Source organism: Vulpes vulpes, chromosome X (assembly GCF_048418805.1).
Source record: "Vulpes vulpes isolate BD-2025 chromosome X, VulVul3, whole genome shotgun sequence".
In the NCBI taxonomy this organism is placed as follows: domain Eukaryota; kingdom Metazoa; phylum Chordata; class Mammalia; order Carnivora; family Canidae; genus Vulpes; species Vulpes vulpes.
Window position 1 is genome coordinate 43,418,581 of NC_132796.1, and position 13,472 is coordinate 43,432,052.

Here is a 13,472-nt window from a genome sequence, read left to right on the forward strand (position 1 = left end):
AAATGAAAAGACAAGCCAATGACTGGGAGAAAAATCTCTGCAAATAATTTATTTGGGAAAGGATTTGTATCCAGAATATTTAAGTAACTGTTAGAACTCAATAATAAGACAAACAAGCCAATTTAAAACTGAGCAAAATTGGGGTAGCCCTGGTGGCTCAGCGGTTTAGCACCGCCTTCAGCCTGGGCCGTGATCCTGGAGACCCAGGATCAAGTCCCATGTCAGGCTCCCTGCATGGAGCCTGCGTCTCCCTCTGCCTGTGTCTCTGCCTCTCTCTCTTTCTCATGAATAAATAAATAAAATATTTAAAATAAATAAATAAATAAAATTTTTTAAAAAACTGACCAAAAGATTTGAATAGACATTTCTCTAAAGGTAATATACAAATGGCCAATAATCACACAAAAAGATGCTCAAAGCATTAGTTATTAGGGAAATGCAAATCAAAACCACAATGAGATACCACTTAATATCCATTAGAATGGCTATAATAAAAAAGATAATAACAACTGTTAGCCAATATACTGCTGGGGGGAATATAAAGTGGTACAGACACTTCAGAATAAATTTTGGCAGTTTCTTAAAGAATTAAACAATAAGTTACCATATGACCCCAAATTTTACTCCTAAGTGAGAAACAGAAACATACGTCCATACAAAAACTTATATGCAAATGCTCATAGCACCATTATCAATAATAGCCAAAAAGTGGAATCAATCCAAATAACCATTAACCAGTAAATGGATAAACAAAAATGTGGTATATCCATACTATTCAGAAATAAAAAGGAACCAATTAATGATAAACACTATATCATGCATGAACGTTAAAAACATTGTGCTAAGTGAAAAGCCAGACATAGAAGACCACATATTATATTATTCCATTTATATATGTCTAGAAAAGGCAAATATAGAGACAGAAAGTAAATTAGTGGTTCCTTGGGCCTGGGAAAGAGAACCAAAAGACTAATTATAAGTGAATAAAAGGGATCTTTTTGGGGTGATAGAAGTGTTCTACAATTGGATTGCAGTGATAGTTGCATGTTCTTCAAATTTACTACAAGTTATTTAATTGTATACTTAAAGCAGGTTAATTGTAAGGTATGTAGGGTATACCTTAAAAAAGCTGTTAAAATATATATAAAAGAAATTGAACTAAAAAATGGCTTAAATAATCCTGTCAGATATGGTAAACAACATTAACTAGTACAAACTGCTGAAATAAATCTTATAGGTAAAAAAAAACAAGTTTTTGGTAAATCAGTATACTTGATACATACATTCAGCAGTTATTTGGTGAACTGGCTTTCAGTAAATTGGCTGACATTAAATTGACCTATTTTCTACCTCACAGGGTTTTAGGAGGATCGAATGAGCTAATACAGAGACCAAGACACGGCAAGCGCCCAGTGCTAGCTAACCTTATCTTTAAGTTCTCTGGGCCTCAGTTTCCACATTAATAAAATGGGGATAGCAACATTTAACTTTCAGGGTTGTTGTGAGGATTAAATAAAATAATGTACTAAACAGCTTAGATAAAGTCTGATGCAGAGCCAGGAGCTCAATAAGTGCTAGCTATTTATACCCTGGTCTTTTAAATATGAAAAATGTCAAACATAAACAATATAAAAGTATAACTCTTATGTACCTTTCACTCAGCTAAGTTTCATTAATTATCAACACAGCAAATCTTGTTTAATTTGTACCTCAGTCCTCTGCAAGACACTGGATTGTTTTGGAGAAAAGCCCAGACATATCATATGGTCTGTAAATATTTCTCTATCTTGTCTCTCTAGGTTCACTTAACAGTCTCTGGCAGCTGCAGGAGGTAACAGAAGCAACATAAAGGCTAGTGGGGAAGGGGAAAATGTTTCATTGTGTCCTCAACAGCCATTACAGGCTGAACCCCTAGAACACTAAGGAGGGCACTTGATGGAATGAGCACTAGGTATTAAACTATATGTTGGCAAATTGAATTTAAATTTTAAAAAAGGGACTCTCGGGGATCCCTGGGTGGCGCAGCGGTTTGGTGCCTGCCTTTGGCCCAGGGCGCGATACTGGAGACCCGGGATCGAATCCCACGTCAGGCTCCCAGTGCATGGAGCCTGCTTCTCCCTCTGCCTGTGTCTCTGCCTCTCTCTCTCTCTCTCTCTCTCTCTGTGACTATCATAAATAAATAAATAAATAAATAAATAAATAAATAAATAAATAAATGGACTCTCCATTTTCTCCTCCTCAGGAGACCTATCATGGACCAAGGCAACGTTCAACAGTCTGTTATTGTTTAGCAACTTGGTTCTCAAATCCCAAGAATAGCTCTGCTGCTTTCAGAATCTGCCCTAATCTCACACTCCCTTTTCCCTTATTTTCCAGCCAGGTGGACCTACTCTACTTGCCCTTGGGATCCTTTTTCCCCACAAAAAAAATGCGATGAAGGTATCCTTGGCATTTGTGTTCCTTCCTATACTGTTCATACTTTACTTGGTTCTTGACTGTTCCTGTCTGGTATTCTGGGGGTCCAGATGATCACTCTTACTGTCTTCCTCTGCCTCCCTACATGTTTCAGGATTTCTGATGATCTGCTTAGCTTCTGGCTATACCCATACCATCATCACCATCACTTTTCATCTTCATCATTTTATTTATAAGAGCTACCACTGATTAAGCATTTACTATGTGCTAGGCCTTGTGATAAGGACTTCACATACATTACCTTATTTAGTCCTCCAACAACCCTAGGGTAAGCTTTTCTTTTTATTTTCTGTGAAAATTATTTTTTTAATAAATTAATTTTTATTGGTGTTCAATTTACCAACATACAGAAAAACACCCAGTGCTCATCCCATCAAGTGTCCCCCTCAGTACCCATAACCCATTCACCCCCACCCCCCACCCTCCTCCCCTTCCACCACCCCTAGTTCGTTTCCCAGAGTTAGGAGTCTTTATGTTGTCTCCCTTCCTGATATCTATAGAAGAGATATAATGAGGACACTGAGGTGCAGGGTTAATTAATTTGCCAAGATTGATCACACACAGTGAATTCGCATCAGGGCTGGGATTCAAACACAGGACTGATTCCCAAGCCTGTGTTTTTTGTTGTGAATGCTTTTGTTTTATTCTTTTAGAAAATGTTGTTAAAAATTATTTTAAGAAAAGTAATACATGCAATTGCTGGGTCGTAGGGCAGATCTATTTTTAACTCTTTGAGGAACCTCCACACAGTTCACATTACCCCAAAGATAAAGATGCCATGAAACGCCGGGATACCTACACCCCGATGTTTATAGCAGCAATGTCCACAATAGCCAAACTGTGGAAGGAGCCTCGGTGTCCATCGAAAGATGAATGGATAAAGAAGATGTGGTTTATGTATACAATGGAATATTACTCAGCCATTAGAAACGACAAATACCCACCATTTGCTTCGACGTGGATGGAACTGGAGGGTATTATGCTGAGTGAAATAAGTCAATCGGAGAAGGACAAACATTATATGGTCTCATTCATTTGGGGAATATAAAAATAGTGAAAGGGAATAAAGGGGAAAGGAGAAAACTAAGTGGGAAATATCAGAAAGGGAGACAGACCATGAAAGACTCCTAACACTGGGAAATGAACTAGGGGTGGTGGAAGGGGAGGTGGGCGGGGGGTGGGGGTGACTGGGTGGCAGGCACTGAGGTGGGCACTTAACGGGATGAGCACTGGGTGTTATTCTGTATATTGACAAATTGAACACCAATAAAAAATAAATTTATTTTAAAAAATTAAAATAAAATAAAATAAAAAAGAAAAGTAATACTTGCTTGTTGTACAAAACTCAAATGCTACTGAAGTGAAAATTTCCTCTCCTGGCTCCCCTACTATCCTACTTTCCAGAGATAACTATTGTTACAAGTTTGGTGTGACAAGTATAAAATATATAATGAATATATTTATTTGCATGAATACATATGATTATCTCTAGAAGAAAATTATTGACACTGGTCGTCCATGGGGAGGGGAACTGGGGAACACAGACGGGGGGGGAATAAAATTTTTCAGTATGTATTGTTACATACTTCTGCAATTTAAAACAGCATATATTAAATTTTAAACCTCCTCATAAAAATTAAAAATAAGGAAGTCTGTATGCCACTTTTCTACACAAGCACACACACACACACACACACACACACAAACATGTGCACACACACCTTTTAAAAAAATTAAAATGGAACTATTACTATGTATTATTTTGTAACCTGATTTTTTTCACTTAAGAATACGTCTTGGACACCTTTTCATGTCAACAGATATTAAATTTATTCGCTTTAACAGCTACATGGTATTCTATCCTATAGAGGTACCATAATTCATTTAACCAACCCTTATTGATAAACACAATTATAATTACTTTCTATTACAATGATGCTATGAACACTGAACATTTCTAACACACCTGTGCAAATATTTCTGCAAAATTCCTAAAACCCTAACAGCAGAAGATACATAAAAAAAACTAATGCTCTTTTTTTTTTTTTTTTTTTTTTAAAACTAATGCTCTTAATCAGTATGCTATATTCCCTTTTATTTCTGCCAGTGGTTCTGACCCACTGACTTGCTGAAATTTCTACAACTTATACAAGACTTTTCTCAGACTGCCAATTAGATTCCAGGCCTCTCCCCCAGCACACCATGGTTCTCTGAACTAAGCGATATCTGATAATATATGGGTATTTCCCCAAGTGCAGTCCCTCCCCCACCCATGTCCCAGCCCCGGGTCCCAATTCCATGCTCTATCTCAGTGACATGTTGTCACTGAGTCCCAGTATCTCTGTGTTCCTTCTTCCCATCTTACCTGCCATTAGACACCAACAGGGCCAGCGGACCCTCATTCCCATCAAGGTCCAAGTCTGGTGAGTCATCATCTGAGTCATTCAGGCAGGTACCAGTGATGTTGAACTGCAGAAGGAGGAGGCTCAGTTGTCACCTGTCTGGGACTCTCATGTGAATCAGGATGACCAGTTCCTTTTGGTTTCACTGGTTGAGTTCACTGTTAAAAACCACCTGAACCAAGGCCTCCTGCTACACTGTCCCCCACCCCCACCCCAAATCATCACAAGAACAGGAGGCTGAGAATGTGTGGCTACCTCGGGGGGAACCTATCAATCTTGTAAAACGTGTTCCCCAAAAAGAGGGGAGAGCATCTTCACATGCCCATGCAGAGCATCACAATCTTGAAGCAAGGTGGAGTTCTGGGGAAGGGCTTTTCTTAAGGACCTGTTCAAGATTCCAACCTGACACTCACGTACCATATTCTTAAATGTTACTCCCATCCAGTATTTCCAGATTTAGCTCAGATAGTCATGTTTGCTGAGAAAAGCTCCTGACCATCACTCCTGCTCAGATAAACTCATCCCCACCCTTCTGTGTCTGAGGGTCCCATATATGGCATTTATAATACCTCATTGCACTCATTTGTTTTCATGCCTGTCTTTCTCACTAGACTGTCAGTCTCTTGAGGGTTACATTCACAGCACCTATCACAGTGCCCAGCACAGACAAGGTCTCAATAAATGCCTGTTAAATGAGTGGGACTGGTAGCCTAACACCAGGGGCCCTACGGGAGGTGGGAATACAAGACAATCCTTTTGATACCCTGCTCTTCCAAGGGACCCAAAGGGGCTGGGCTGAACCCATGGGCCAGCACCCACCTTTGCTTTCTGGGAAGAGCCTGTCTTCAGTGCCTGATGATTGTATGTATCCAAGAGATTATAGCTCAATTGGCCAGCAGGCCCCAAGGCTGAGCATTCCTTGCCCTTTCGCTCTGCCTTCTTGAAGAGTTCCTTGGGCTTCAGGCCTTTCTTCTTTGAACCACTTTTGGAGGGCAGTGACAGCCTGGACATGGATACTGAAGTGGAATGGACTGGCCTGGTTAAGGGAATGGAGCCAGCTGGGAAGATCCTCTGCAGCCCAAAGATATTGCTCGCCTTCCCAATGTTCTGTTGGAAGATATCCTACAAGAGTATTAGTACACGAGGGGGTTAGAGCTTACTCAAGGGTTCTCTCTATGCTAAGAGCAGTGGTCTATTCATGGCACTGGCAGTAATGCCATGGAAGCAGCTTACAGATGCTCCACCTCTAGATGCACACCCTAGTTTTTTCACAGTGAGTTCATCATCAAGAATTTACTGGGTGGCATTTCTTTACTCAGTCATCAACAAGTAAGGAGAAGACGAGCAGAGGAAAAGCCCAGCACTACTGTCAAAATTGGAGTAGACTCCAAATGCAGCTGGCATGAGACAGAAAATACTTGAGTCCTAAACTGTGTGGTTCCAACCCTAAGGACTGCAGGATTTGAGACAGGGTCTAGTTCCAATTCTGCCACTAGCTAGCTCTGTGACATCAGGTAAGTGATCTGACTACTAAGGCTCTGTTTGCTCAGCTGTAAAATTAAAGGAGACTAGAAAGGTGGTTTTCAAAGATGCCCCGTGGCTCCTTTGAATTTCTTGGGAGGATCCCTGAAGACTGGAGGTGGGTGGAAGGCAAACAAGAGGAACATGTGGAGGTCTAAGCCTCTTGCCTTCACCTTATTCACATCAGCTGTGCTTTGATTGGTTGTCTATTGACCTTCCATGTAAGATTTCATTTGATGGACGGAAAAAAATGGTTCCATTACTTTAAAACATTTGAAAGCCAATGGACCAGACATGATCCATCTCTACATCCTTTTTTTAATGAGCCTAAAGTTTTGTATATACAAAATTGATGTAAGTGGAAAGAGCTGGAGAAAAGGTAGGTCCTGTAACTAAAATCTGAAGGATTCTGACAGATGGGAATGGAGGAAAAGGAGGTAGGAGGTGGACAATGTAAGCTATGGTGTAGGCAGTAAAACATGCTGCACCCAGTGAGGCTAGAAGCCCAATTCCCAGTGGCTCACTCTGACTACCCTTCAGCATAGATTTAGTGCCTATATCCTGAGTGCTAAATGGAAATTGAAAGCTTCTAAGCTAAAGAAGAGTTTAAACTTCCTTAAGTCCCATTGTCCTCTGGTGCCTCTGCTACTTCACCAGCCCACACCAAGTTCTCTCTTTGCTACAAAGTCTATTAATAACAATGGCTCACATTTATTGAGTACTTACTCTGCCAGGCACTGTGCAGGGGCTCTACATACATTAGCTCTTGATCTTAACAAAACTCTGAAAAGGTAGTTTTACATTCTCCCTTTATAGATAAGTATACTAAGGCTCTGAAAGGCTTGCATGTGAAGGAGCAGGAACCAGAATCCGTCTCTCTGAGTCTCTTACCATCTATACCTTACTGCCTCATGGTATAAGCCACCCATTGAAAAATGCCTTTGTAATCATGTTTAATCTGGGAGAATTGTCATTTTGTAGAAGGCAGAGACTGAGTCAAAATATTAATACCAACAACTCCTACTATGACCTCCACCACCCACCACTATCATGACCCACCATCAGAATTTATTGAACACTCACTATATTGCCAAGTACTATACTCAAGTGCTCAGCCTGTGTCACCTTATTTTAACAACCCCTGAGTAGGTGTAATTATCCCCACTTTAGAAACAAGGAAACTGAGGCTTAGGCAGTGGACTTTACCCAGGGTCTTCTACAAGATTCTGAGTTCTTTGTGGGCAGACAATGAATTATTTATGTATTGTAAGCACCTAGCCTAATGTGAGGCACCCTGGAGGCCCATGATAATTATTTAAATTAATGAATAAATAAATGAGTAAATACAGTCCTTGGTGGGGTTTTGCCAACCCTTCCCCTGAGCTCTCAAGTCAACTGAAGAAGCCTGACATACCACTTGAGCCGTGAGCCCTTCCCAAATGCCTCCCCTGTGCCCCTGCTTCTTACTTCCACCAGGCGGATCTCCCTAGCCAGATCTTTAATGAGCTGTACGGTCCGCACTGTCTCCGGAATCTCATCCTCGTGGTCTGGCAGAGCCTGTCAAACAAAAGGCATGAGGAATAGACCCACACATAAACAGACAAGTGATTTTTGACAAAGGTACCAAGGTAATTTAATGGAGAAAGGGTAGTTTCTTTAACAACCGGTACTGGACCAACTGGATATCCATATGCAAAAAAAGAACCTCAATCCTTATCTTGTCACACATATAAACTCAAAATGGATCAAAGGCTAAAATGTAAAATCTAAAATTATAACAGCTTTAGAAGAAAACAGAGGCAAAAATCTTTGCAACTTTGGGTTAGATCAAGATTTCTGAGGACACAAAAAGCATGAACCATAAAAGAAAAACAACTGATAAATCGGGTTTCTAAAAAACAAAAACTTCTTTGAAAAACACTATAAAGACAAATCAGAGACTGCAGGGAAATGTTTGCAAAACCTCTATCTGATAAACGACAGTGTAAAGGGGTGTGAGGAACTCGGTGAGGAGACACACCCCTCAAAAAAGTCAAGGACCTGGAGGAAATCCCTGGGGACAACCCAGTCTCTCCACTTGTGAGGACAGAGCTCAGTGCTGAGCACCTATAGGGCCATGGCTAGCTCAACAGCAACTCAGGTTGGGATCTCTTGAGGGTCTCTTTTAATTTGTCTGCAATCTTTTTGAGTCCTTAAGATTTCCATCTTTAGGCAGACAGATCTCTCAAGCTTTTCCCTTGTGATTTCTTCTACCAGTGTTCACTTCACTTCTGTATCCAGAGGACTGATAAAAAAAATCCTCAGCATTACCTTATTTCCCATGGTTTGATTCTTTATCACTTTAATTCTTTTAATCTATCTGGAATCTATTTTGGTGGCTGGATAGGGGTAGGGTCTGAGGATCCATGTGATCTAGCTGGATAAATTTAATAGCTCCCTCCTCCAGGCCCAGTGGCTCTGGAAAGGTGAGGGAGCAAGTACCTCCCACGGAAGTAATCTTCACAAAAGACTACTTCCATGAGAATGGGCTCCTCAGATCTGTGTCCTACTCTTCTTCAGCTCCCCTTGGCCATGCTATTTGGGGTCATCCTGGCTCAAGGCATGAGTATTGAGGATTCATCCCTCTCCTTTGTTGTTCCTGGGACAGAGTCACTCTGAAGGTCACTTCATGGTCGGGAGGCGGGGTGGGGGGCAGTGGTCAGAAGGTAGCCACACCTGAGCGATGTGGAGAAATAGAAGAGTAGGCTAAGGCCCAGATGCAGTTATGTCCAGGGAGAAGAGAAGTCCCAAAACATGAAGTCCAATGATGTCTGAGGGGAAAGTTGGCAACAGAAATGGGGAGACTATGCAGGTTAAGCCTACAATGGCTAAAAGGTCTCCTTGGGACACTGTATGCAGGGGGGAAAGTCTATGAAGAATATCAAAAGCATAAGAGAACATCTTGATATTTCTTCTGTTTTGTTGCATTTCTTAAAATTGTTTTTTTTTAAAGTCAACATGTTGAGTAGGTAATTCATTTACATAGGTCAAAAATCAAATATAAAAATATATATATTGAAAAGCCTCAATATATATTTGTCCCTGCCATCAGTCCCATTAGCCCATACCCACAGGTAATCACTTTTATTACTGTCTTCTGCATCCCTCCAGATTGTGTCCTCAGCACATACAAATATAATTTTTATTTCCCCCCTTTTAACACATAAGGTAGCACATCATCCACATGGTTCTATGCCTTTAGCTGACAAATTCTGGAGATCTTTCCAAATCAGTATAGAGAAAACTTCCTTAATCTCTTTTATAGCTGTTTAGTATTCAATTGGACAGATGGATATTGGTGTATTTCTAAAAAGCCTTTTTGGCAGTATGCATCAAGAGCCTTACATTTTTTCATATACTTTGAACCAATAATTGCTCTTCTAGGAATCCATCCTGAAGCAACAGTCAAGAGATGAGGGACAAAGGTTGGTGCAAATAGACAGTCACTGTATGATTTTCTGTAACTACCCCACAAATAAATAAAGCAACAATAAACAAGTGGTTAGGTAAGGATGGTACATCCCTGCAAAAGAATATCATTTAGCTATTAACAATGGAGAACTTTGATGACACAGGAAAATGAACACAAGTCAACAAATTCAGATACAAAATTGTATGTACAGAGTGATAGCAATCATGTTTCATATAAAAAAGACCAGAAGAAAATATATCCAAATGTTAATGTTAATTCCAAGTGTTAAAATTACAGGTGATGTTTCTCCCTTCTCATACTCTTCTGTAGTCTTTCTAATTTCTTTTTATAATCAGAACAAAAGGTTTGAAAATGTAATCCAAGGAGTCCTATCCCAGTCCTCCATTCTAACCCCAGGAGCCCACAAGCCTCCCCCATCTCTTCTACTTCCCCAAAGCATCTTTTGGTAGATACCCAAAGCCAGTCCCTACTGAGGGCAAACTCTAAGGACATAGAGAAAAGTGTATATTTACTTCTTTCCTTGTCCAGGCTCTAAAGGCCAAGTTCAGAGCTTTGCCACCATGCACCAGGTAGGACGCTGGATGCCTCCTATTCTCTCGCAAACCTAAATGGAGCAAGAGGAAGGCAGAAGGTCAATGAAGCCACGCCAGGAAGTGAAGGAATTGTTACTTTTTTTCAGGCAACCAGAAAAAATGCTCAAGGTTCTAAGCACAACCCCAGATCTCAGTTCTTATAATACTGTTCATTTAATGAGTACCTTCTACATGCCAGACATCTAATATCTACTCTTTCATTTAATCCTTATACCCACCCTCTAAGCCAAATATCATCATCTTCACTTTACAGTTCAGGAAACGAAGGCTCAAAGAGGCAAAAAGACTTAACCAAGGGCACAAAACTGAAGCTGTGTCTATCTAAATCTGAGGCCTGTGTTCCTTCTACCACATTGGAGGTTGTCTGACTCTTGACAGAGAATGTAACCACTCAGGAGGACCATGATTGCCACCTACATAGATCTGAAGGGCCATTAATAAATACCCTTATTCTAAGTTACTCCAGGAGGAGGTTATGACAAAAAGCCAAATTTTGGCTCAATACAGAATTTTCTACTGAACTAAACTGTTCAGAACAGGTAATAAGTGGTTAGTCATCTAGCCTCTGATTAAACACTTGAGTGATAACCTGAATAGGTGGCAGAATGAGGGCCTGACGTAGTGGGAAGGAGACTCTACTCACCGGCCTCTGAGGTTCTTTTTTTAAAGTTTGTTTGTTTATTTATTTATTTGAGAGAGAGAGAGAGAGAGAGAGAATGTGCATACACACATGAGCAGGGTGAGGAGTGGAGGGATTAGGGAGGAAGGTGAAAGAATCTCAAGCAGACTTCCCACTGAGCGCAGAGCCTAATAGGGGGCCTGATCTCACAACCTCAGCTGAAACCAAGAATCAGATGCTTAACCAATTGAGTCACTCAGGCACCCTGGCCTCTGAAGTTCTTTGCAGCTTTAAAATGCTGACTCCTTATGGTCAAGTTACCCTGAAGAATCCCAGGTCTGAACAAGGGAGCTGCTCTATTTCAAAACAGACCAGGAAAGAGGAATCCCAGCAGGTTGGCTTCTACCTGGGAACCAACACAATGGTGCCAGGATGGTCAGGACTGGGCCTTGTCCCCATCCCCAGAAAGCACATTCAGGAAACAGACTGTCCAGATTGAGTCTTCAATTAGCAGGAAATAGGGATAATTTCACTGTGATTCAATTTTCTCACCCACCTTTGCTAAATAAAGTTAAAATCCACACTCTACCTTTCATTATACTTAGTAAAAGAGCCAATCTCAAAAGATTACACACTATATGATTCCATTTTTATAGCATCCTTTAATGACAAAATTATGGAGATGGAAAAGCAGATTGGCAGTTTCCAGAAGTTATGGACAGTGCAAGGGGAATGGGTGGGTGAGACTATAAAGGAGTAGCACACTAGGGAGATCTCTGTGGTGATGGAACAGTACTGCATCTTCACTGAGGTGATGGTTATGTGCATGTACATATACATGCATGCATGCTCAGACTCAGCAGGGCAAAAGGGGCAGCTGGCAAAGGGATCCATACCTCGAAAGATGTCCAGGATGTGCTTTCCCACATACCAACAGATGGTCTCAAAGTTAGGAAACTTGAAGAGGTCTGCTGTGCTCAGCCGCTTCTCAATCTCATAGGCTCTAGAAGAAGCACATGACAATAGAGATCCTGTTTACTGAGCACCTACTATGTATCAGGTATTGTTCTGAATGCTTTGTATTCATTAACTCTAATCATCACCACTACCCTGTCAAATCCAACTTTGTAGGTTAGGGAACTTGAGCTCAAAGGTTATGGGACTTGCCCAAAGTCACATAAATGACTAAGTGAGGAAGGGGTATTCATCCTCACACTGATCATTATCAGGAACCAATATCTATTTCTTTCTGATCATCTCGCATCCTCTATATTGCACTCCTCACTAGAGGGGAGAACCCAAGGACCCCAGCAGATGGGAATAGCCAACGTGGGATCACAATGGTTTCAGCACTCACTTGAGTTGCATTTCGATGTTAAGGCTGTGTAAGAAGTTCCCTCCAAAGGCGAGGCAGTCCACGGGGGTCAGCACAGCATGGATCCATCCTGCAGTGTAACATGACAAAATCATAGCTGGCAGAGTGCCTTACTTCCTCTGGACAGCACTGTCCCACTCAGCTCAAACACAACTCCTTAGAGCAGGCAAGCCAGCATTGACTCAGAAAGTTCTGGCTCCTCCACTCTCCCATCACCTATGCTGCCACCATTAGAAACCTGAACTGGACCAACTTATATGGGGTTATTAAATTCCTATTTCCCTCCCCTCGACTTCAAGTCTCTCTGCTGCCTCAACCATCTTCTCTCTCATCTCTTAAAAGGGCATCACCTCCTTGCCAAGTCTCTCCCTTTTAACTAAATAAAACAAAGAGCTCTTGTGCTGTACAAACCTGAGTTCAAAGTCTGCCATTTTCTAGCTAAACATCTACTTCACAGGTTGGTTGTAAAGTATGCATCTAGTTGGAACTCAATCATTCTCCTTGCCCTTGACTCTACACTACCCTCTGAGACCTAATTTTTCTTCTTAAACCTTTCTCATATTCATCTCCCTTTCCCCATCCATCCATCCATCCATCCATCCTACCAATGCCTTGGTTCAGATCCCTCATTATCTGTCACCTAGGCTACTTGCAACAGCTTCAAACTGGCTTCTCTACACCAGTGGTTCTCAAGGTATGGTCCAGGGAATGCTGGGACTCTGAGACTCCCTGAGAGCCTAGCAAGGTCAAAACTATGCCCATGATAATACTAAGAGGTTGTCTTTTTTTACCCTCATTCTCTCACAAGTATACAGTGGAGTTTTCCAGAGGGTAAATGACAGGATATCACAACATGCAGAAGCAGATTTGAGGATCCAGTCATTTTCTATTAATCCAGACATTAAAAAGATTTGCAAAAATGTAAATGCCATTCTTCCCACTAGATTTTTATTTGAAAAGTTATTTTTCATAAAAATTATTCATGCTAACACATAATGAGATTATAATTTCTCAA

The 13,472-nt window shown here is 41.0% G+C and overlaps 1 protein-coding gene across 4 annotated transcripts in view; it reads right to left on the reverse strand.

The window, feature by feature from the left end:
• PHF8 (PHD finger protein 8) overlaps positions 1–13,472 on the reverse strand; it is a 109,682-nt gene that overhangs the window by 43,814 nt on the left and 52,396 nt on the right. For 2 of the 4 annotated variants that reach the window (XM_025989164.2, XM_072743378.1), the window contains 6 exons: positions 12,440–12,527; positions 11,979–12,085; positions 10,383–10,474; positions 7,866–7,955; positions 5,697–5,999; positions 4,841–4,944 (listed from right to left, as the gene is read on the reverse strand). In XM_025989164.2, coding sequence (XP_025844949.1) covers positions 4,841–4,944; positions 5,697–5,999; positions 7,866–7,955; positions 10,383–10,474; positions 11,979–12,085; positions 12,440–12,527 — 784 coding nt within the window. The remainder of the gene's footprint in view (positions 1–4,840; positions 4,945–5,696; positions 6,000–7,865; positions 7,956–10,382; positions 10,475–11,978; positions 12,086–12,439; positions 12,528–13,472) is intronic. The other 2 variants (XM_025989165.2, XM_072743379.1) reach the window with 1 other exon arrangement.